Here is a 26669-nt window from a genome sequence, read left to right on the forward strand (position 1 = left end):
TCACTAAAGTTGACCGCATGCAAAAAGCCACCACCGATCCCTGAAGTTGACCGATTGCAAAAAGCCATCACCGATCCCTAAAGTTGACCAACTGCAAAAAGCCACCACCGATCCCTAACGTTGACCGATTGCAAAAAGCCACCACCGATCACTAAAGTTGACCGATTGCAAAAAGCCACCACCGATCACTAAAGTTGACCACCGATTGCAAAAAGCCATCAACGGTCGTGAATATGCATGACCGATCGCTATATACCATCACCGATCATGAATATGCATGACCGATCGCTAAAATGGACCACCGATCGTGTTTTATCACCGCTCGCTAAAGTTGATCACCGATCGCATAGGACCACCACCGATGACAAATTTGATCACCGGTTGCAAAAGACCATAACCGATGATTAAATGCCTCTTTGGCGTTCCATAAGATATTCATTGGTAATAATTTCTGCGCAAGGATATGAGGTTGTATTGTGTTAAAAGCACTGGTAAAATCAATAAACAGAGACCTGACGTATGTTCGGGGTGAGTCCAGGTGATTGTAAAGTTTGTGAAGATAGACAAGCACTGCATCGTCAACTCCCCTACTTTGCCTGTATGCAAATTGAAGATTATCAAGAAATGAGCTAGCCTGGCTAGTGAGAAACCTTGTGATCAATCTTTCCAAGCATTTCATGATATTGGATGTTAATGCAATCGGACGATAATCATTTAACACAGTAGCCTTCTTTTGCTTTGGCACTGGGACTATCATTGACATTTTCCAATTTTTGGGGATAGAACCTTCATCTAATGTCATTTGAAAAATTGATGTGAGTACATTGGCAAGTTGATGGCTACATGACTTTAAAATTCTGTTACTAATACCATCAGGTCCAACAGCTTTATTTAACTTCAGACCTGAGAAGACATTCCTAACATCAGCTTCATTAATGGTAACATTGTCAGTTAGTGAAACATTTGCTAATGAATTGTCCAATAAAGTGTTCTCTGCAGTAAAATCGCGAATATCAAATCTACAGTAAAAATTGTTCAGTTCATCTGTGAAGTCCTTTGAGCATTCAGGCAAGCGTTTCTTTGATTTGTATCCCGTTATTGTTATAAGACTTTATGGTAATTGCTATATATACATTTTCTTGCTTAATATTACACAATCTATTTATCAGACTGAAAAAAACTCAATAAACTCGCATCCTATTGTGAATGGAAGCCGGTGAGAACCTCTGAATCCTGTATAAATGATGCCAAGATGAAACGTTCGGTCGAAACTGATTGAAATAACAGGCTCCAAGGTATGCGAGGATTACCGACGTGATGACAATCATGGCATCGGCTGACTGCATTGAAAACAATTTCATGGAAAGACATAATTATTTCAATGGTAGGAATCTCTGAAACATGGCACTCAATGATGGTATTTGAATTATATAGATTTCAATGATAAGATACTGGAATTAATCACAGAAACTCAAATTCCAATGATAAGATCATATAAGGTATCTCTGAATTTAATGAAGCTAGGCTATGTATGTCGGAATTCATTATATGAGTAGGTATCTCGGAATTCATTGAGAATGTATGTCGGAATTAAATCTCGGAATCAAAAAGTGTGTATCTTGGAAAGTCGAAATTCAACAACAATAGGAAACTCGGATTTCCAAGATGAAAGGGGTACCGGAAACTCGAAATAAGGATTAGGTACCGTCCGGGGCACCACATTAGCTATAGGCAAAGATTGTTTGGGTTTTGCAGCCCATACACTACTGTGTTAAACGTTGTCATCAATCTCAGCGTTGTTCGGCTTCGAGGGGTCTTGATACGTTTAGGTTTAAATGTTGTGTTTGGCGTGTATATAGTAATAGTATGGTGGAGGGATCTACGTTTGCAGTTAAACATAAGGTACCACATGTTTTGAAATTAGAAAGTGAACATGACGTATAAATTGATAAGAAACATGTGCAGCTGCATAAAAAAAACTTTGAAAAATGAATTGTATCTGGTTTGAGGTTTGGGAATTATAAAGCTAAGCTGGAACGGCGGGGGAGTGCGTTATGCTGGTATAAGGAGTGATCAAGCATAGGACCTATAGTAAGGGGAGAGGGAGCACTCATTTCAACAATGTGAGGGGAGAGGGAGCACTCATTTCAACAATGTGAGGGGAGAGGGACCACTCATTTCAACAATGTGAGGGGAGAGGGAGCACTCATTTCAACAATGTGAGGGGAGAGGGAGCACTCATTTCAACAACGTGATGGTTATTCTAAGTGCGTTGCACCCGTATGTACCAATTGTAGTCGATTATTAATAATCACCATTGAATTTCGAGGTTCCGACGTAAATTAACATTTAGCTCCGAGATGTCGAGATACCTTATGGATGAGACTATATTGACCGTCATGTGCGTATCTACCTCCATATTGGTGTTGCAGCCGTAACCATCATCTAAGCCTTGAGAACAATCGCAGCCAGGATCGTAGTCATAGCCGCAGCCAGACTCATCGTGAGAGTACCTGCACCGTTGCACTTGTTGCCATGGCAGCAATGAAGGCAGAATCGACGTCCTGAGTTGTCGTCGCTAGCGCAAACACCTTCAGGAGTTTTGCAAAGTTCTTTCCCGATTTCGTTTCCAACGAAACAACCTCTGAATATCTGGCCGTTGTCTTGAAACTTCGCTTTCTGTGAGTGTTTGATTTGACAGTAACGTGATTAAAGGAACACGTTGCCTTGGATCGATCGAGTTGGTCTTTGAAAAGCGTTAATAACCGTTTGTTATAAAATGCATATGATTAGAAAGATATTTTAAAAGAAGAACATAATGATCCACACAAGTATCACTCGAAATTGCGTGGTTTTCCTTTTACCTCGTCGACTAACATGGTCGGCCATTTATGGGAGTCAAATGTTTGACTTTGACTCCCATAAATGGCCGACCTTGTTAGTTCGCATAGTAAAAGGCCAGCCACGCAATTTCGAGGCAAATTTGTGTGGATCATTGTATTCTACATTTAAATCATCTGTTTAACCAATATGCATTTTATAACACACGGTTACAAACGCTTTTCAAAGACCAACTCGACCAATCCAAGGCAAGGTGTTCCAAAGTATAATGACGTTGATCATTAGGGCGTCGCCTTCTTACTCTTTAGGGTTCGTTTAAAGGGTGTATGTACTCTTTGTAGGACAAAAACCACAATGTCCACAGATTGAAGCTAAACTTACACAGTTTGAAGATAATGATAGTAGAAAGCTTCCCTGAAAATATTACGTGCTGAGGTGGTGTAGTTTTTGGGTAATGAGTAAAACAATGTCATGAAAATAATTTTGGTCTCATGAGACCAAAATTATTTTAAGCATTTACAAACGTATTTTCCTTACATTGTTTTACTCATTTCTCAAAAACTACAGCACCTCAATAAGTAATATTTGAAGGGAAGCTTTCCACTATCATTACCTTCAAACCCTGTAAGTTTAATGTAAATCTATGGACATTTTGAAAAAGTACCCAAACCCTTTAATTAGAAGCAGGGCTGTAGTAACTTTCCCGCTCTAAAATGTATCATCCAAAATAATATGTTATTATTGCTCGCTCTCTCCCCCCCCCCCCCCCCCTCTCTCTCTCTCTCTCTCTCTCTCTCTCTCTCTCTCTCTATCTCTGCGGTTAGAATTTCCCCGTCCCAAGAGGCCCATTGCTGGGTCGGACCGACCCGGAATCTGGTTAAAATGTAATTTTTAGCTCAATTCTACCTCACTTGACATGTGACATTTCTTGATAATTTCAACACAGATCCTATGTCACACTGATGCAGAATGGTCAGGCCACTGGGACCAAGAATCGGGTACATTATTGTGAACCGTGATGTTTAAACTTTTACATAGAAATAACACAATGATCAACCAATCTTGTGGATATACCAAATAATGATATAAATCAAAACATGACTAATTAATATATCTCCAGACACGTGTTGATGTACCTGGGAGTCAAATTCATTGATATTCTAGAATGGATCATTCCATGTATCTAAGATTCATATTCATAGATATTCTCGAATGGAAGATTCCATATATCTAAGATTCAGTGATACTCTAAAATGGACCATTCCATAACATTCATTGATATTCTATATGGACCATTCCACATATCTAAGGTTCATTATATCCTAGAATGGATTTTTTCCACATAAAGATTCGTTGATATCCAAGAATGGACCATTCCACATATCTAAGATTAAATGATATTCTAGAATGGACCATTCCACATATCTAAGATTCATTGATATTCTAGAATGGACCATCCCACATATCTAAGATTCATTATATCCTAGAATTGATTTTTCCACATAAAGATTCGTTGATATCCAAGAATGGACAATTCCACATATCTAAGATTCATTGATATCCTAAAATGGACCATTTCACAAATCTAAGATTCCTTTATAAATTCTAGAATGGACCATTCCACATATCTGAGATGAGTTGATACCCTAGAATGGACCATTCAACCTATCTGGGAGGGAGGGGGTCCATGGGAACTTTTAAGTTTTGGTGTATTTTTTACTTGAAACTCACCATATACGTTAACGGTTAACATTATTCTGGTTCAAAGTTAAACGGTTTGAGACATGAATGGAGACTGATCGACATTTACCGCGCATCCATTGTCGCATGATTCGGTCCAAGTTGGATGATTATCAAGCAATGCCGATGTATCCTGACTGTTGCCTAAGCAATCGCTGTAGCCAGAAACTGAACTGTCACACACCCAACATGTTTCCAAACTGGACACAGCAGAGACTAGATAGAGAAAATCATCGTTATCGTTGCAATCACCGGCAATATCACTTTCCTTTTAAGTGATACGATAAGCAGGATATCACAAACCACCAGCTTTGGCAAACTTGGCAAAGACGCCTAGTGAATGGCAAAGACGCCTAGTGAATGGCAAAGACGCCTAGTGAATGGCAAAGACACCTTGGCAAACTTGGCAAAGACGCCTTGTGAATGGCAAAGACGCCTTCTGACTGACATTTCTTAGGCCTTTGTGTACATCAAAATTGAACTCGCCAAAAATACCCACCAAACCCATACAATAATACCAGCGATCTGTAAGGTAAAATAAATGTCAACTGGGCAACTTCGAAAAATAAGGCAATAATTATATTACCTGACAATAATGTTCATAATAAGCTTTAAAACTATGTTTAAATACTCTGAATTTAAAACAAAACATAGCATACTAACGTTTCCCCTTCGCGTTATTCTATTTGTCTAGATCAATTTAAATAGTCATCATCATCAACATCATCATAATCATCAGACGCTGTGTTCCGTTCCCGTTGCTGGGCGAAGGCCACTCTCCAACTGTGCCAATAGATTGTTGCTCTGTGTATGTTTTTGGCCAGGATGTTGACTATAGCTCGTCTTTGCACCATTTTGCTTGAGGTCTGCAACGTTTTCTTTTCCCGAAGAGATGTTCCCATTCTGATGCGATTTCTGGTTGTTCCAATTCAATTCTTAAACGGCCGTTTAAAACCGGCAGGGTCGTAGACTTGGTTCCAAGTTTTGATCGTGGCTTTTTAGTCGTCCTGAGATAGCCGCTACAAATAGCGCCCTCTTGTGATCAACCTTCGTCATTTAGCCTACGATCAGATTGTGAGTTGCCCAGATGCAGAAACCGCGATCTAAGACTTGAATCAAGTCTAGCAGGGTCATTGCCGTGTGATAAAAGCCCGAGCCGAAGGCGGGGGGTGGGGGGGGGGCTTGGCTTTATCGCACGGCAAGACCCTGCAAGGTTTTAAACGGCCGTGCATGTTTTGTTAAAATGCGTTATAAAGCAATAAACTATGTTTCCGACGTGCTTGTCCGTATGTTGTATTTTTATAACTGAGACGACAGAAACGTCTTGCACCAAGACTAGCGCGTAGTATCCGAAACGACCGGTTATAAACAAAGCTGGTCATTATCAACCGTTTAAACACCCCAAGTGACGCGCTATCCACCAATAGAAAAATCAAAACTGTGTGAGGTATTTATGAATAGTATGAGCGGGCCGTTTATGACTAAATGAGCAAAACCACATATATAAGAGCAAAACCATATATATATAGGGCCTATAAGAGCAAAACCATATACATAGGAGCAAAACCATAGAAGCAGACCCATAGGAGCAAAACCGTGTTATAGGAGCAAAAGTATAAGAGCGAACCCATAATAAGAGCAAAACCATTTAAGAGCAAATACAAATACATTAAGTGTTTGTGAACAAACACGAAGCTGTTCCGTGTTGTTTTGCTTGGATTATGTGCTTCACTGCCCAAGGAATCTATAACTGAAAAAAGGTTTCAAAAAAGTTTTGTAGCTCTTGATATAAGGTCACACTTCCCGGTTGACCCGTGAGTAAAGGTCAACATGGGCTCACAGCTACCAAAGACTAAAGGTCAACATGGGGTCAATTTGTTTGTTTCAAATTAATCTTGAATGCCCAAGGAGTCTATAACTGAAAAAAAATTGATAATCGGTTGTGTAGTTCTTGAGATGGTCCCACTTCCGAATGACCAGGAAGTAGGGGTCAACTTGAGGTCACGGTTTTTCAAGTTAATGTTTTATGCTTAAGGAGTTTATAACTGAAAAGAGTTTGAAAATCTGCTGTATAGTTCTTGAGATATGGTCCCACTTCCGGTTGACGCGGAAGTAGAGGTCAACTTGAGGTTACAGTTTTTTCAAATTAATCTCCAACCCCCAAGGAGTCTTTAACAACAAACAGTTGAAAAGTCGGCCGTGAAGTTCTTGAGATATGATGCTGCAAAGATTTCATAATTAATACTCAAATGAGGGTCACGTGGTTAATTAATAAAGAATTTTAATATGTTTTATGATAGGAATTAAGCTAAACATCCTAAAGCTTCCATTTGATATTATTTTACGTAATTAAAAACAAATAATTAATTTGTAGGATACTCCTGTTTTTCCTACTCCTGCCGATAGGGGGGCGCTCTTACGAGACATTTCAATTGCACGATTTCTGCACCGTAATGTCTGTATCTGACTCTGTATTTGTATGTGTACATCGGACTGAACTATAACTTACGATCGCAAAGAGTATCATATGAATGAACTTGGAGGTGAACTGTTAGTAGTAGTATTATTATACATTTTAGACATAAGATTACGAAACACTTTCTCATGTTTTTCATGTGGTGTTGTTACATGAATCTGTATTCCCACAGAACTTTGTTGGATTGTTTGATTGAGATATTGTGAATTTGTGGCAAAACCAAGAGTATTGAACTGTGCTATTTTCTAGCTGATTTATAATGGAAACTGATGCCCATACAAGTTCTAGAACGAGGGTTCCACTGCCAAGACCCTTAGATCTCCAGTCTGGCAATTTAAAAAGCAGCTGGGAAAAGTTCAAACAGGTCTGGGACAGCTATGAAATCATAACGGGACTTGATAAAGATAGTGATAGGGTGAGGATAGCGCATTTCATCACTGCAATAGGTCACGATGCCCTAGATGTACACAATGGTTTACCATATAAGACTGAAGATGAGAAGAAGGATTTCACTGTAATTTTAAACTTATTGGAGAAATATTGTGTAGGGAAGACCAACATAACATATGGACGATATAAGTTTAATTGTTGTGTTCAGCAAAATGAGACATTCGACAGTTACTATGTGCGCTTGCGGAAATTGGCTTTAACATGCGAATTTGGGCAACTAACGGATGAATTAATCCGTGACCGGATTGTCTGTTGAATTACAGATAATGCCACCAAAAAGAAATTGCTCCAAGAACCAGAACTTAATTTGAACAAATGTCTGGATTTATGCAGAGCCACTGAAACATCAAAAAGTCAGTTGAAGATAATGTCGAGCGATCAGGTTGCAGAGACAACTGTGCATGTTGTGAATAAAAGGAAAACGCACAAAATGCAGAAGACACAGGCAAAGAATGAAACTATAAATTGCCGTTATTGTGGTCAACGTCATGAATTGATCAAAACCGAATGTCCAGCATTTGGGAAAATCTGTAAAAAGTGTGGAAAATCCAACCACTTTGCTGAAAAATGCATGACCAGCCAGTTTAATCAATCAGTCTGGCTCTAAACTCCAATCCAAAATGAGGGGCAAGGTTAACGTTGTACAAAGTGACAATTCATCTGAATCAGAATTTGACGATGAGGTTGAACAGTGTTTGTGGCTTACTACTGTTGTCATGAACGAGGAAGTTAAATGTGTTGAAGTCCAAAACACCAAGAAGATATATGCTCTGATGAAAATCAAAGGAAACCATAGAGCAACTAAGTTTCAAGTGGATTCAGGAGCCACATGCAATGTCATACCACAGGCAAACCTTCCTTTTGGTACTGAAATAAAAGAATCAGATCAGAAGTTGTCGATGTATAATCAGAACACTATGCCGGTACAAGGAACTTGTAAACTACAGATCAGAAATTTAAAGAACAGAAAGAAGTATCTGGTACCATTTGTTGTAATTAAAGGGTGTAAGCAAATGCCATTGTTAGGATCAAGTACTGCTCAACAAATGAAGTTGATTGAAGTTAAACATGAGAATATAGCTGTAACTTTAAGTGAGAACTGTACAGTTAAGGGTGATACTCAAGTCGCATACACACTTCATGATCACGCGCGGAACAACGAACGAACTTTATCGACTCACACATGCAAAACGAAGGAGGAGATCTTCAGAGATCACGCTTGTGTTTTCACTGGTATAGGTCACTTGCCAGGAAAAGTGCGTCTACAAATAGAACCGGACTCACAACCTGTGGTAATGCCTCCACGACGTGTTCCCATCGCAATTAAACCTAAGTTAAAGGAAGAACTTGAAAGACTGGAACATCTGGAAGTCATAAAGAAAGTTAAAGGACCAACAGACTGGGTTTCCAGCTTGGTAAATGTTATAAACCGAGTGGTAAACTGCGTGTCTGTATCGACCCACAACATCTGAATCAAGCACTCAAACGAGAACAATATCCACTGCCAGTCATTGATGATGTCCTGCCCAAGCTAGCAAAGGTTAAGATTTTCAGTAAGGCAGACTGCAAAGAAGGATTTCTCCAGTGTGAACTTGATGAGGAGTCATCTCATCTTACGACATGCCAAACACCATGGGGCAGATATAGATGGTGTCGACTACCTTTCGGACTCTCACCTTCTCCAGAACTTTTCCAAATGAAATTGGATCAGTGCCTCGAAGGGTTGCCAGGTATTCACACTATCGCAGATGATATTTTGATCACAGGCCAAGGTGAAACTTACAAGGAAGCAGAAAGTGATCATGATGAGAATATGACACAATTCCTCAATCGCTGTGAAAAAATGAACATCAAACTGAACAAGGCCAAGTTTGAATACAAGTGTGACGAAATCACATATATTGGCCACCGCCTCACAAACAAAGGACTCAAACCGGATCCAAACAAAGTGGAAGCAATTCTGAACATGGGAACACCAGCAAATGTTGAAGAAATACAGAGATTTGTGGGCATGGTTAAATATCTAGCCAAATTCCTACCAGATCTGTCTGACATCAGCGAACCACTCAGACGACTAACACATAAAGATATTGAATGGTGTTGGACAGAGGAACAATCACAAGCATTCCACACAATCAAGCAACGTCTGACAACAGCTCCGATTCTTACATACTTTTATCCCAAAGTAGCGACAGAGGTCAGGGTGATGCGAGTGAAAAAGGACTGGGATTTGTCTTACTGCAAAATGGACACCCAATCACATAATGCTAGTAGAGCTCTAACGCCAGCTGAAACGCGATACTCACAGATTGAGAAAGAATTACTCGCACAGATTTTCAGTCTTGAGCGCAACCATGAATATACTTATGGTCGACAAATGGTTTTATGGACTGATCACAAACCACTAGTATCCATATCAAGGAAGCCGCTTGCAAATGCACCAAAACGCTTACAACGACTCCTACTCAGGATGCAGAGATATTATGTAAATATTCAGTATAAACCAGGTCCTGAAATGTATCTGGCAGATACGTTATCGCGTGCATATCTGAAAACCAGTAATCGCTCAGCTGTTGAGGAAGAAGTAGAGAGTGTGCACATGATTGATACAGTACCAATCACACACAAAACCCATGCACTGATCAAAGCAGCAACTACTGAGTATGAAAGTCTACAAACTGTCAAACGCTATATCCTTAGCGATTGGCCTGAAGACAAACGACAACTTCCTACAATCTCTCATGCATATTACAGCGTACGGGATGAACTATCATATCAGGATGGAATCATTTTTCGCGGAGAACGCTGTATTATTCCTAAATCAGCTCGTCCACGAATTCGACAGAGACTGCATAAGGCACACATGGGTATTCAAAGTACACTTCGCAGAGCCAGAGACACAGTATACTGGCCAGGCATGACACATGAGCTCACTGACTACATATCGAATTGTGAGACATGCAACACGTACCAAGCAGTGCACACAAAGGAACCTCTGATCAATCATCCCATACCAAGCCACCCTTGGGAAAAGATTGGAGTAGATTTCTTCACGCTGGACAGCAAAGACTATTTATGCACTGTGGACTATTATTCTGATTACTTTGAGATTGATAGCCTACCACATAAGAAGGATGCCAAAACTACAGTCAAACGCCTAAAGCGTCACTTTTCAACGCACGGTATTCCGGCTTTCATCTACTCGGACAATGGCCCCCCTTTCAACTCACACGAATTCGCTAACTTTGCAAATGACTATGAATTTCAACAGGTCACCAGCTCACCAGAATACCCACAGAGTAACGGTAAAGTAGAAAGTGCTGTTAAGATCGCAAAGACACTACTCCGAAAAAACACAGATAGCAACGGAGATGTTTATCAAGCTTTGTTGGCATGGCGAAATACACCAACTGAAGGAATGGGAAGCTCTCCAGCTCAACGCTTTTTTGGACGTCGAACGAGAACCGGTTTGCCAATCTCACCAAAGCTACTCAAACCAAAAGTGCAGAGTGACGTCAAAGCAAAGAAACAAGACAAACAAGCTCGTCAAAAACGTCACTATGACAAGAACGCAAAAGAACTGCCAAAGTTAAAGACAGGAGACACAATACGTATCAAACAAAGCGCGAATCGCACAAACAAGCGTTGGGAAAAAGGACAAGTACAAGATCAAGTGAACATCAGATCTTACAAAGTAAGAACAGAAGATGGACGCGAATACAGACGCAACAGAAGACATCTCAAACTCAGTTCGGAATCTTTCATACCGCAACACGAGAAGAAAGTGTGACTAAAGCCTCGGTCACAACCCACCGTGCGTGTTTTTTGTCCGTACGTGTTTGGAGGAGGCCACGGCCGCCACGTTTTTCTGAAAACGTGGGGAGGAAGTGGCAAGAGCAGGGAGGAAGTACGTCAACGCACGTCACTCGCACGGTCTGCGCAAGGTGTTAGTACATGGCCCGCACGCCACGCCTGGCCGTGAGCGGTTGCGTGCATCGTACGTTGCGCACGTTGTAAGTGAGTGGTACATACTTACAACGTACGCTCATCTTGCGATTGCCACGTTGTCTTGCGGAGGCCGTACTAAAGGCCCTGTCACACCATGGCGTATCGCCTGAACGTAAGCCAACGTATGCGAAATATCGAAAATACGTTGGTGTACGCTGATATAAGTTTGGGGTAAGTTGGAGATACGTCGTTTACGTTAAGAGCACGCTGGGATACGCTGTTAAAATTTTGAACACGTCGAGCCCGCGAAATATTTTTGAGCATGTTCAAAATTTCTCGGCGTACTAAACGTGTGCTTCATACGTTCTGCATAAGTTCCCCGTAAGTTCATGGTACGTTAGACATACGTTGATATACGCTGGCATACGTTATAGGAACGTTACTCGCAGGTTGGTATACATTGATGTACGTCGGCTACCGGGAAATAAACAGCCAACGTAGTGGTCCCTTGAGTAAGTCATCCTCATTTCTTTTTTAAAGTTTGCCTCTTTTCCGACGCAAAAAAAAGTGTTCCCCGTTTTCCCGCAGTAAAAATTTAAAAACCTAACAACTGCAAAATTCTTCGATATACTTAAAATATCCTTTATAATCACCGATCGGGAAACAGTCAGGGTCACGGCAAACGTGAAGGGTTCATCAAAAAGGAGTTTTAATCATGTCGCACTTTGCGAAGGTTTTTATTTAAAATGTGCATACAGTTTAACACATTTGATAACTCACCATTTAGAAAAAAACATCTCAAGATAACCCTCCTTCATTTCATTTTTGTTGTTGAAACATTTCCCACCAAACGGAGCGGTTTACTGACACGCTAATGAACACTCGCATTTTCTCGTGAATTTTGAAAGGGTTTGAGATCGCTTTTCTGATCACGATTTTGCAAAGAAACTCTGCGCGTCAGCTTCATTATCTCGAAATTGCGCACTGACTGCTATGTATACGTTCAATACGCTACGGATACGTTATCATCTCGTTATCACAACGTTGGCTGTACGTTTCCCCTTTAGCAGACGAACATCAACGTATACCAACCTACGACTAACGTCCATATAACGTATGTCAACGTATGTCAACGTATGTCTATCGTACCTTGAACTTACGGGGAACTTATGCAGAACGTATGAAGTACACGTTCAGTGTCCGAGAAATTTTGAACATGCTCCAAAAAAAATTCGGCGGGCTCGACCTCCACCTCCTTACGTCTTGGTACTTTGCTTTCTGTAAGGTAGGAATTAACAGTGACGTTTATCCCATTAAAGCAGTGGTGAGTATGAATCGAGTCTCCTATTTCAAAGGGTGGACTTTGGCTAGGCCCCCAGTGCCTTGCAAGGCGCTGGGATGGGCCAGCGAATCAAGCACGCCCATTGGTTAACTGTCAAACCATGGAGGAAGGAAGAGAAAGAGCTCCAACGACACACAAAACCGCAGAGTAACAATAGAATACTCTGACAATGCCCCTGTCTGGCCAGTGGAAAAAGATAGGAGACCTCCAGCTGGACGGCCGATTAACAAGCGGGATTAAATCTCTTTGTACAGAACGTGTGGTACCGCCAGTCTGCGCTCTTGTCTGCTTGTAAATTTGAATCATTGGAGACAAGAATTGTGAATATACACGTTTTCATTTACTGTTTGTGGTGTTTCACGGAAACATCATGGCATATTTTTACATTTTTTGTGACTTTCCAGTCACTAGCGGTGGTTCAAAATTTGGGTATTAGCACACGAGGGTGGTTGGTATTCAATTGTGTTTTTCGATTTGGTGGGCACAAGTGTACACAATTTGTATCAGGTCTCAAAAAAGTTTTTTTTTTCTGTATTATATCCATACGACATACGACACCATAGTTGAGTGAAGAACCAAGTGCGCACGCGCAAACTCACATACGCCAGGTCGCCCATTGTCTGTATAAGGTATGTGGGTGATTACGAGGTGTCGTTAAACGACCGCGGTACCACGGGTTCGACTTTTGAAGTCCCTTCGTTCGAGCTCCTTCTCTTCCTTCCTCCATGGTCAAACTCACGCTTCTGTGGATATATCCACTCCACGCATGACGCACTCTATGTGCAAGCTGATCAGCTCATCCCAGCGGTCCTGGATAGCTGGCCGCTGAGCGAAGGGTGAAGTAAGCAGCGCCCCCTATCGATACCTCTCGTCACTACTTATTTTTAGCTTCGAATATTTTGTTTAGACTTCCACAGCTTTGACTTTAAACTTGATACGTACTGTATGCTGCAGTGACGACATGATGAGCATGATGAGACCTCTCCATAGTTAATATAACTAACTGCGCGGGTTGGCATGGCCGGGTCATAGTAGACTTTGTTGTCTAGTCTTAGACCGCGGTTATTCTTCTGAATCTCAGCCACGAAAAACGCCCCCACATTGCTATCACGCGCACCCTTACTCGCAACAGCAGCTTTACCTTGAGAATAACTATCTTCAAAATTATTTCACGATCCGTTCGTGACGTGACACAAGGAAAGCTGCGGATGTATGGTACACAAGTAAAAGTAGTTCCAGCTTGCCATCCCAATACTGACTTGATTCCAAGACAAAATTGGATAAAAGCTATGCCTACTTCCACTTCCCAGTCTTTGAATCAAGTCGGTATTTGTATGCTCACACGAAATCATACTACTGCGCCGATTTCCAGGCAGCATACACTGCACATGGTTCCCCAAAATTGAGCATGTTTAATGAAAAGGAACAGCAAATGACTTATTTTAGGACTTTAGTCTATAAAGATTACATAAGTCGCACAGAGAAAAAAGAAATGATGATTTAAAAATTTAACTACTTTTAATTAAGTCATGAGATGGGGACAAATTGCACAGGCGGACTGCTGATTGACACTTACCGCGCATCCATTGTCACATGAATCGGTCCAAGTTGGATGATTAGCAAGCAATGCCGATGTATCCTGACTGTTGCCTAGGCAATCGCTGTAGCCAGAAACTGCACTGTCACACACCCAACATGTTTCCAAACTGGACACAGCAGAGACTAAAAAATGGAGAAGAAAAACTTAAAACCGTGTCCGAATTTATATTACTTCAACTCTGATGTCCCATTCTCCACTGTCATGAATGTTGTCGTCGCAGTCAATGGCAATTTCCCTTTCCGTTTGATTCGGATGCAATCAGTAAATAGTAACAAAGTAACAACAGGTATTCAGCAAAGACGAATTCGGGTTTAAATTATTTAGATCTACATCAACATTAAAACCGGTGGACACTTTCGGTAAACAGTATTGTCCAAGGCCCACATTTTGTGTATCACAACTAATATATAAAATAACAAACCTGTGCAAATTTAGGCTCAATCGGTCATCGGAGTCGGGAGAAAATAACGGGAAAACCCATCCCTGTTTTCGCGCGTTTCGCCGTGTCATGGCATGTGTTTACTATAAATCCGTATTTATTCTCGTTGTCGAGAATTGATATTGTTTTAATGTTTTCTCAAAAAGTAAAGCATTTCATGGAATAATATTTCAAGAGAATTCTTTTCCCATTACCTTCTGTAAACCCTGTAAGTTATTTGTAAATCTGTGAACTTTTGTTTCTGTTCCGAAAGTGTATAATGGCCTTAAAACGAGTATAACAACAACAAGAACAACCAAAATTCACAACCAAAAATGATATATAAAGTGATAGGCTATAGTACAGGCAATATTTAGGTTAGAAGATTATGGAAGACTCAAGTATAGGTTTTCTCTGTCAATTTCAGAAAATTAGCAGCCAATTTAACCATCAAGCTATTCTATTTCACGCGAAATCGAATGCTACTGAAAAGGGTAATTCGATTTCGTTTTATGATTTAGTCAAATGTAATGTTGCGTCATTCGATTTAACAAAATAATCATTCAATTTAGCAATTCATCACAGCAGCATTCAAATTCGCAGACGCTTCTTGAGGCATGTGTGTTACGAAAAAGAATGTTGATCCGATAAATTAAACAGGTTGCTAAAGGAATTTGTCTCGACTCAAAACGAAATTGAATGGCCTAATTATGAATTTTAAACGCAATAACACGGAGAGGCAAAACAGCTTAAATTCGCACGCATGAAAGTGAAATTGACTGCTAACTTGCCTGCTGGAACAAAAAGAAAAGAAAATAAGAGCATTTTGTGTATTCCAACCAATTTATTCGTCACCATTTTTGAAACTGAAAGCTCCTCAAATCAAAACAATTGTTAAATATAGGTTTTCTCGGTCATCAATTTTGGAAAATGAGCAGCCAATTTAAAGGCAGTGGACACTATTGGTAATTGTCAAAGAATAGCCTTCCCAGTTGGTGTATCTCAACATATGCATAAAATAACTAACCTGTGAAAATTTGAGCTCAATCGGTCATCGAAATTGCGAGATAATAATGAAAGAAAAAAACACCCTTGTCATACGAAGTTGTGTGCGTTTAGATGGTTGATTTCGAGATCTCAAGTTCGAAATCCGAGGTTTACATCTTTCTCGAAAACTATGGCACTTCAGAGGGAGCCGTTTCTCAACCTCTCCCCATTACTCGTACTCACGTAAGGTTTTATGCTAATAATTATTTTGAGTAATTACCAATAGTATCCACTGCCTTTAACCACCAGCCTATTCTATTTCGCATGAAATCGAATGCTTCTAAAAAGGGTCATTCGATTTCATTTTAAGACTAGTCAAATGTACTTTTACGTCATTCAATTCAACAGAATAATCATTCAATTTAACAATTCATCGAAGCTGCATTCAAATTCGCAGGATTTTTTTTGAGGCGTGCGTTGAGTCATTCAATTTCATTTTGGGGCAGTCAATTCTGGAATTTGTGAATTCTTAACAACGCGTGGTTAACTTGTTGTTTCCTTATGAGTGTTGTTCATTATTTTGGCACTCTTGAACATAATTTATGCCCAGATAGTCTGGCACGCCAACAGATTAATGGTTGGCAATAATTTACAAACAAATACATTACCAAAAATAAACACATTCAATAACATTCAAATCAGGTCTTGCTCAGTTAACCATTAAATCTCTCTATTTTTTTGGGGGGGGGCAGGTAAAGTCTACTGGAAACGTAAAATAAAGAATATTAGGTTCGCTCGATTTTAAAGTGAAGGTACGTAACAGTTGCCTTTTACACTTTATCTGTTTATTCGTACTTCTTTAGTCGTATACTTATTTGAATCCTCGTTGAGCGAAACTGATTGCCACTTTACGAAATTGAAAATTATTGAATCAGCAAAATCTCTAGTCATACCAGATTTGCTAAATTGAATAATGATTGTGTGTCACGAAAAAAGAATGAGTGTGCTAGGAATTTGAATGCCTCAAAACGAAATTGAATCGGACCGAATTCTGAATTTGAAACGCAGTAAAAACCGGAGAGGCAAAATAGCTTTATTTCGAACGCCTGAAAATTAAATTGGCTGCTTATTTTCCGAAATTGACCGAGAAAACCTATTAAAATATTATTTCACTTTATGTTTCAACAAAACAATTCTTGCGCCATGCGAGTGAAAAATATAACCATTTAAAGGTGCTCCATTCATACAGCTTGCGAATTTGTTGGCAGTCTCCTATTTAAATTTAACACATTTTTATGGCAATATTGCATTTGCAGAGTATACACATGGTTATTTGAACCGTCCGTTTGTTTTAATCCTATAAAATAAAATTTAGATGTATATTTAGCTGTTCCGATCCAGTCGGAACAGCTATTGTTTTCGTCGAGATTTTTATTATTTTTATTATTATTAGCTGTTCCGATCCAGTCGGAACAGCTATTGTTTTCGTCGAGATTTTTATTATTTTTATTATTATTATTATTATTATTCTTTGTTTCTCCCTAAATCCCATAGTGTTTGTACACGTTTTTGTGGCAGCCTAATCTCCTAAACCATAATACGAAAGAGTGAGTTTATTATACCAAATTGAAGCTTAGAACATAAGCTTAATTCTTATCGTAAAAAATGTAAAAATTGTTAATTAATAAGCCTTAATTAAGCTTGTGAATGTTTATTAGCAAACCAAGTTAACACCATATCTCAAAAATTAGACCGCCGATCCTGAAACTTTTTTCAGCTATACACTAGTAAGGTCCTGTTAATGTGATTTCCGACATAAAATTCTGGACGACGTCACCATGCCGTCATGTAATGCACGTTTTGTGTCTGTGCACAAACACAATGTCTCTTGAAGTGTAAACAAACCCAGCTTTCCAAAACATAATTTATTCGACTAAAATTAAATTACATGTTGTACACTTCCCAAAATTGCTTTAGATTAAGATATATTTTATTGATGGTCATTTTAAAAGCATCAGAACTTATAGAAACAGTGTAATTATTTTAAAAAACCTGTATTTCCGAGGAAGTTTTTTCAAAGATCATGGGTACGGCATAAAACTTGATTTGAATAGTCAAAATTGTAAAACTGTTAACTTGACCAAGTCCTTATACCATTTTCGACCGGTGTTATTGCGTTTTTTTGTTCAATATACATAGATTTCTTACGGTAACCGACTAGCACAAGTCTAAACTTGTTCCCAAAATTTGACAAGCCTGAGCATGGTGCGTCGTGGACCGGGTTCATTTCAGCTGACGAGCGTGGACGACGAAAACAGACCGCCCGGGATTTGGAATTATTTACGGGTAAAGTCACCTTGTTCGCGCCGGGGACCATTTTCCTAAACTAATTCCAGTATTTCGCGTTACGTTCGGAAATTAGACAATGACAAACAAAAACTCTTTGACAGGAATACAAAAGCAGAGATTTTATTATGCTGACGTTTCTCTGGTGGTTGAGTGGCTCAGTTTTATAGAGCTGCTTATAATAAACAGGCAAAACATTTTGCTTTACAAAATTGCAGAAATTGAGCAGAATACCTGGATTCACAACTTGAACATGAGGCATGGTTAAGCTGCTTTTTGTGTTTAAAAAGCTATTATGTAGTTTGGCCCTGGGCCAATGGCTTTTAAAGGAAAGAATCGCAGCGCTTACGTAATCAGGGAACTGTGCTTACGCTAAGCGTATTTTACAGCTTAGCAGGGAATGTGTTCTTCACGTCACAATTCGCATAAAAATTTTTGCTACAGTTGACTAATTGTGCTCAACTCCTGCGAAACTTTCACTGCGAAAACAGTGACTTAAAAATTTGATTTGCATTCGCAGGAAAAACCGTGCTTTACTTGTGACAAAAGTAGGCAGGGGCGACTAGTGTGCTTTAGTGTTAAAGTCGCGACTACAAATTATTATTTGAGTCGCGACTACTGTTTTTCTCTACTCCGTTATAATCCACACATCGACTACAAAATTTGTCCCGACTACCTGTTTGGTGAACCAGTTGTGTTGCTTACTACTATTCGCAACATAATTAATATTGCCCTTGCGGCATAGCGGCACAAATCTTGAGAATCTGTACTTTATCTCGACAAGTGTCATAGTTAGGTTTGAAGTGCGACTAGTCGAGTAGTAAATTTCACTAGTCACACCCATTCGCAACATAATTAAAAATTTGTCCCGACTACCTGTTTGGTGAACCAGTTGTGTTGCTTATATTCGCAACATAATTTATATTGCCCTTGCGGCACATAGCGGTACAAATCTTGAGAATCCGTATTTTATCTCGACAAGTGTCATAGGCAGGTTTGAGGTGCGACTAGTTGAGTAGTAAAATTCACTAGTCACCCATTCGCAACATAATTAATATTGCCTTTGCGGCACATAGCGGCACAAATCTTGAGAATCTGTATTTTATCTCGACAAGTGTCGTAGTTAGGTTTGAGGTTCGACTAGTCGAGTCATGATGGGAACTTGCTTAATGAAAAAGATTCAGTGCTCTGCAGAAGCATTGAATTCTGCGCTTACGTCAAGCAAAATAGACTGCTTATAGCATGGATTTCTTTTGTTTGTGTGCTTCCAAGTTCGCACATTATTTTCCAAGCTTGCACATCACAGTAAAGCGGAAAATGGTGATCGTAAGCGCAGACTTTGGTGGTCATGAGAACCATGTAATTTTGCCCTGTAAGTAGGTTTGGTAAGGCCTACACTTCAAACATGTAAAGTCAAAAAAGATTTTTAGTACATGAGGGGAAATCTTGTGAAACTGGTCCAATTTGACTCTGCTTCACTGCGTAAGCAAAGAATTTACACATCAGAAGCGCGGATATTATCGCTTACTTAAAGCATATTTCACAGCTTAGCAGGGATATTTTTGCTTGTGTGCGGGGAAACTTATCATATGTAATCTTTGCTTTGAACTAATTGTACAGATATTTCAGCGCCTGCACAGTAAGCGGAGAATGGTGGTTGTATAATAAATGGGCAGAGTTTGGTTGAAGCAGACAGAGCCATAAAACTGGGCCGTGTTCTATGGGGAAATTATAGCTTGACATTTTGTGACAGTTTTGGTCTCTGCGACGTACACATACAAATACAGAGTCAGATACAGACATTACGGTGCAGAAATCGTGCAATTGAAATGTCTCATAAGGGCGCCCCCTATCGGCAGGAGTAGGGAAATAAAGGAGTATCCTACAAATTAATTATGTGTTTTTAAACACGTAAAATAATATCAAATGGAAGCTTTAGGATGTTTAGCTTAATTCCTATCATAAAATATATTAAAATTATTTATTAATTAACCACCAGTGACCCTCATATGCATATTAATTAGGAAATCTTTGCAGCATCATATCTCAAGAACTTCACGGCCGACTTTTCAACTGTTTGTTTTTAAAGACTCCTTGGGGGTTGGAGATTAATTTGAAAAAACTGTGACCTCAAGTTGACCTCTTCTTCCGCGTCAACCGGAAGTGTCACCATATCTCAAGAACTATACAGCAGATTTTCAAAATATTTTCAGTTATAAACTCCTTAGGCATAAAATATTAACTTTAGAAAACCGTGACCTCAAGTTGACCCCTACTTCCTGGTCAACCGGAAGTGGGACCATATCTCAAGAACTATACAACAGATTATCAATTTTGGTTCAGTTATAGACTCCTTGGGCATTCAAGATTAGTTTGAAACAACTTTGACCCCATGTTGACCTTTACTTCCAGGTCACCCGGAAGTGAACCCATATCTAAAAAAGTACAAAGCTAATGTTCAAACTTCAGTTGTAGACTCTTAGGCAATAAATATTAGCTTTGGAAAACTGTGACCCCAAGTTGACCTCTACTTCTGGGTCAACCGGAAGTGGGACTATATATCAAGATCTACACAACCGATTTTATAGACTCCTTGGCATTGCAGATTAATCTTTGGTAGCTGTGGGCCCATGTTGACCTTTACTTACGGGTCAACCGGGAAGTCAAACCTTATAACAAGAGCTACACAACTTTTTTGAAACCTTTTTTTCAGTTATATATTCCTTGGGCAATGAAGCACATAATCCAAGCAAAACAACAAGGAACAGCTTCGTGTTTGTTCACAAACACTTAATGTCTAGTTAATAAAACTACTTTTGAAAACTTCATTTCGAAAGGCGCCGTCGCGTTTTTTGAGATCTCTCCAAAAATCCGGAAAATAATATGTCCACGCAGGAAGAATTATATCTCACAAAAACTGATAAATTTTGAGCCATAAAAACTGGTCTGTTTTCATTACCAATATACTGCGAAGTGAAGTGCTTCTAAAACTGCTTTATACTATCAAAAGGTGGTGTATGCACTAGGCTTCTACAGCCAGTGGCTGCTTTGTCAAAATTTAAAGAGTGAAAAACGTATACCGTCCCCTAATACTAATTGTATGTTTTGACATTGACCAATGCAGACAATAAAACAAATTGGAATGAACACAATTTGGAATGAACACAAAATGCCAATTTTTAAAACACTAGCCTAGCAGTTAGCATTTTAGTCGTTAAGTTTGCGCCCTTTCCCGAACTACGTGCTGTGTCTGGGCATGGCTCGAAGTCAAGATATTTATACGCAAAACTGTTGCTTGCTTTTTCCATAAAGATTGTTGAATGTTTATATAATGATATATAGATAACAGGAATCATCTTAATCACATCAGGATCAAACGGCAAACAATGATACAATATGACTTGGATGGTTCTAGGGATATAGGGATAGTCAATGAGTAATTGTGTCTCGATGTGATACACATGTAGGTTGACCTCTGCATCACACACAAAAGGTCTAGTTGTCTCTAGGGTTTCGTGGTATCAAGATTGCCTGCAAGGACGGTTGGATGTTTTGGCGCGGTTATATGGTTATCTTTGTTATTTCAGGCTTCTTTTTCTTCAACATTTTCCCATGCGAAATATTAAATGATTGTGAGTGAATAGTTAACTAATTTAATTGCATGACTATTTTTGATTCAAACTAATAAGTTCAAAGTTTAAAGTGGCTCATAAGTTCTGTGAATAATTAATCTTGTAAGCAATATTAGTGACATTCAATCATTTTCAAAAGTTGTGTTTATCAATATATATAGCTTTATGGTTTTTTCCCTGTCAAATTCATAAAAACATCATTCAATTTAACAACCTGCTCATCGTCAAAATAGGTAATTGATTTCAACAGTTGCAACGATCATTTATTTTCGGAAAAAGCCGATATCAAGAGACCATTTGTCAACCAATGAATTTGATGTTTTTGTGTTTTTCATATTTGTAAAAGGTGGCAGAGACTAAAGGATTGCACAACGTATGGTATGAGTGCCTTTTCCTATATAGAATGACTCAAAAGAACCCGGATGAGACGAAACAAAATTACTGATGTCCTGGAAATCGAATGCAAAGAAACCCTAGGGGAAATGCATGAATACGCGTGTTACTATACTTTATAAAAACCGACCTAACTTTTGCTGAAAGAGACAAGAAAACCATGATATTAGTCATGTGTAAGGACAGAGTACACAAATTACTATATAAAATACAAGTCTTTTATGTTGTAGTCATCATCAGTTGATAAAATTTTAGCTGCATATATTATTATTTAAACGCTCCCAAAACTTCTTGTAAACTAAGTATACCTAATGGTAAATAAACTCGCATGTCTCTGTTGGGATTAAACTGAATGACATCCTCAACTCAAGAGATAAAAATAACGGATAACTTTCCGTATGGCGCCGCCACTTTTTCACTCATTTTTACAAAAAGGGATATCTCATTGAGGTAAATAAGATACTATATTATTTCATATCGAATGAAAAAGTGGTGGCGCCATACGGAAACTTTTCCAAAATAACCTTTCATGCACATAAATAAAAAATAAATGGGAAGTTTGTAGCCTAAAGTGGCCAGGAAAACATTAATTCAATCTTTCCAAGGATCGGCTACCCGGCCTGGCCGGGAACCGGACGCGTGACCCGGGCCTTGACCGGGCAGCATTACAAACATACTCGATCATGACCCGCTTATAAATAACGCAAAGTGAAACACCACACCGTGCATCAGGCACCTCAAAGTATCAAGTACGCATTTTGAGACACGTCAAATTGATGTCAGTCAACGAAAAGTGTATTGCCATTATTTTGGTACCACCGATTTTGCAGACAGCTATGGCCATGCCTGGCTATGGCTGGGTTTATTAAAAAATAAAACAAACTCTCCGAATCTGGAGTGGCTATACGGATTTGTTACGGATTGACTTACCGCTGATGGCAACCACAAAGAACAACGTCAAAGACATGATAGCGAGTGAAAGTTTCAACAACTGTGAAAACAGACCCTACAGCGCAAGGGACAGACCGTATGCAGAAACGGTTTCAACTTAATTAATGACTCCCGATCGTACTTTTGTTGGTCCGCCTTTGTTTTATTTAGTCGACAAAACGATATGACCTGTGTTGGCGCCCTCTTGTGGAATCGCTTCTCTCACAGACTTTGGAAGCCTGTTAATTGGTCGGTGTACATCCAAAAGAAGGAACAATCTAATGGGTCAGAATTTACATAGCATCTAATACCAAATTAATGATTTCTCTAATTTTCATTATAAGGTATATGTAAATGGGAAAAAATACAAAATTTGTGCAATTTCAATTATTTCCTGTCGCTGCTAATTCCCGACTGCAACTTTCACGGCCAATTTCAGCATACAAAAAAATCCTTAATATGCATTCAAATTCACGCATTTTCCCCTAATCCTCTCAAACTATAGGGTTTCTTTTTAGCTCCTACTGCATTCAGTTTCGTTTTCGTGCGGATACGTTCGCATTTTTCTCGTTCTTCGCTTCAGTCATTCTGTTTCATTTTAAAGCCATTGGACTCTTTTGGAAACAGTATTATCCAAGGCCCACACTTCGTGTATGACAACTTATATATAAAATAACAAACCTGTGAAAATTTAGGCTTAAAGCCATTATACACTTTCGGTAAACATTATTGTCCAAGTCCCACACTTCGTGTATCACAACTTATATATAGAATAACAAACCTGTGAAAATTTAGGCTCAATCGGTCATCTGAGTCGGGAGAAAATAACGGGAAAACCCGCACGTTTCGCCGTGTCATGACATGTGTTTAAAATAAATCCGTAATTCTCGACATCCGAGAATTGATATTGTTTTAGTGTTTTCTCAAAAAGTAAAGCATTTCGTGGAATAGTATTTCAAGGGAAGTCTTTCACCATTTTCTTCTGTAAACCATGTAAGTTAATTGTAAATCTGTGTACTTTTTTTTTCCTGTTCCGAAAGTGTCCAATGGCTTTAATAGGTATTCAAGACTACACTTTGACCATTTTCTACTACCTATTTACATTTGATGCATTCAAATTAAGACTCGCCGAAGCGTGATTTTGCTGCTAGTTTGAGTTTTCTTTTTCATTTATGTGCAACGAATTTCATTGAAATAACTTTGAAATGAAAACTAAATCTTTTGCTTTAGCCTTGAGATTTTTGTTGCACTGGTATTTATGTTGCTGTCTTTGTTTCTGCTAATGTCCGGAACATGTCAAATTAGAAGTTAACAAAGTTTTTTAAGGAAACTTGTTGCTTAAACTATAAGGGGTTGAAATTGACTTCATTTTAATGTTATCTAAATTACATGCTCTGTTCATAAGGACCACGGGCAGCCATTTTCATTCAGAACCGTTTGGCTTAAACTTCAAACTAGTGTAGTAATGAGTTTTCCCTGAAAGTACCTGCCTTTATAATAGGCAACAACGGATGAGTAAGCACCTAACATAGAATTTGAATTTGAATGCAAACATTTAAAAAACTCTTGAATGCTGATTCAAAGTGCATTATTTTCAAAACGAAAATGAATGAGCCGAAGTTAAAAAGAATGGATTTCTGTTGAAATTGACCGGGAAAACCTTTAACTTAGTAGAAACAAATAAAACATCGATTTATTTCGTTTCGTTTTATTTAACATATTAATTATATTGAAATAAACATCGGTTCGGATTTGTTTTATTTTGTACTTCTTGAAAGTAAGCACCATTTGGAGATATTAAAATCAATAACAACATTTGAATCTGAGAAATGCGGAATCACGTTTTCAAATTTTCTGAGGGTTGGTGTCTGTTCGTGAATGCTGCCGCCAGAGATCGGTTGGTAGGCTTATACCCACTGTTTACCTAGCTAAACGTTGATGGATTCGACGTCCTTTCGAAAATACCGTGATATAATGTTCCTGTTTTCTCATCGTATAAGAACAAAACTTTCAACACACGATTTTGTTGTTTAGGGTGACAAACATGGAGGTAACGCCACATCACGGAGCAGACCTTTCATGCCTTGGCCTGCCACCACCAAAAAAAGTGGTAGTGCCCGTCGTGGGAACAATATTTATCGTACAAGCAGCGTGGTAGCATCGTGGTGAGATCTCTTTGGTCGTAATAAAGGTTTTCCCGGCCAATTTCAGCAAAAAGTCATTCAAATTCATTAACATGCAGTGCATTCAAATTCACGCATTTTCTCATAATCCTCTCAAACTAGGGTTTCGTTTTAGCTCTTCATGCATTCAATTTTGTTTTCGTGCACACATGAATGCATTTTTCTCGTTCAGATTCGCTGCAGTCATTCTATTTCATTAATAGGTATTCAAAACTACACTTTGACCATTCATAAGTTGAATTTCTACTATCTATTAACAATTGATGCATTAAAGTTAGGACTTACCGAAGCGAACATGATTTTGCTGCTAGTTTGAGTTTTCTTTTTCATTTATGTGCAACGAATTTCAACTTCTTTGCATTCAAATTAAAGATGAGTTATGGCTTTATGAGTAAACTGGAAGTTAACGCTCTTTACTAACACACATGCTGCCCTTTATAAGAGGTGTTTCCATGTACTTTTTATTATATTTACATTTTTTTTTTCTTTATTGAAATAAGTGTTCCTTTTGCTTTGCTACCCTTAAAGTTAAAGCCTGTATCCGATAACTTTGAAATGAAAACTAATCTGTTGCTTTAGCTTTGTGATTTTATTGCACTGGTATTTATGTTGGTGTCTTTGTTTCTGCTATGTCCGAAACGTGTCAAATTAGAAGTTAACAGGTTTTTTAAGAAAACAAAAAGCTTAAAATTATAAGGTGTCGTTATAAAATTTAAAAACAAATTAATCTCAGTGTTATCTTGCTCTGTACCGACAACGGGCAGCCATTTTTCATTCAAAACCGTTGGGCTTGAACGTCAAACCAGTGTAGAAATGAGTTTTCCCTGAAAGTATCTGCCTTTATAATAGGCAGCAACGAATGGGTATATGAGCACAAATAGAATTTGAATTTGAGTGCAAACATTTGGAAAATGTTTGCCCATTAATGAAATTGAATGGTTGACTATAGCTCTTGCTGCTGGCTTTAACGAAATTGAATGAGTCTTACGGGCTGATGAAATTGAATGATTTTATTTGACCAGTGAATGCTTAACTGTTGAAATTGAATAACTCTTTTTGAATCTTGAATGCTGATTCAAAGTGCATTCATTTTCAAAACGAAATTGAATGAGCCTGGAGGTAAAATGAATGGATTTTAGTTGAAATTGACCGGGAAAACCTATGCTAAAGGTTTTCTTGGTTAAAGGCTAAGTTGAAAGATGAGTGTGTGTCATGAAAATGAATGAGTGTGTTAGGAACTTGAATGCCTCAAAACGAAATTGAATCGCCGAATTCTGAATTTGAAACGCAGTAAAACACGGAGAGGCAAGGTAGCTTTAATTCGAACGCATGCAAATTAAATTGGCTGCTCATTTTCCGAAATTGACCGAGAAAACCTATATT

General features: G+C 38.8%; 1 protein-coding gene across 2 annotated transcripts; it reads right to left on the minus strand.

Annotated features, from left to right (window-relative positions):
• Window positions 1–422: 422 nt before the first annotated feature.
• Window positions 423–25608, minus strand: LOC117291005. 2 transcript variants are annotated; one of them, XR_004519113.1, is made up of 4 exons: window positions 25572–25608; window positions 14374–14519; window positions 2414–2679; window positions 423–1340 (listed from the first exon to the last, which is right to left on the minus strand). XR_004519113.1 is itself a non-coding variant. In XM_033772601.1 (4 exons), exons 1-3 carry the CDS (start codon window positions 23138–23140, stop codon window positions 2446–2448), a joined length of 417 nt encoding a protein of 138 aa, XP_033628492.1. In that variant the 5' UTR covers window positions 23141–23220; the 3' UTR covers window positions 423–1340; window positions 2414–2445. The 2 variants fall into 2 exon arrangements, 1 of the variants encoding a protein (XP_033628492.1); XM_033772601.1 differs by lacking the exon at window positions 25572–25608 and adding an exon at window positions 23104–23220.
• Between the last annotated feature and the right edge of the window lie 1061 nt (window positions 25609–26669).

The sequence above is a fragment of the Asterias rubens genome, chromosome 5, assembly GCF_902459465.1.
Source record: "Asterias rubens chromosome 5, eAstRub1.3, whole genome shotgun sequence".
In the NCBI taxonomy this organism is placed as follows: domain Eukaryota; kingdom Metazoa; phylum Echinodermata; class Asteroidea; order Forcipulatida; family Asteriidae; genus Asterias; species Asterias rubens.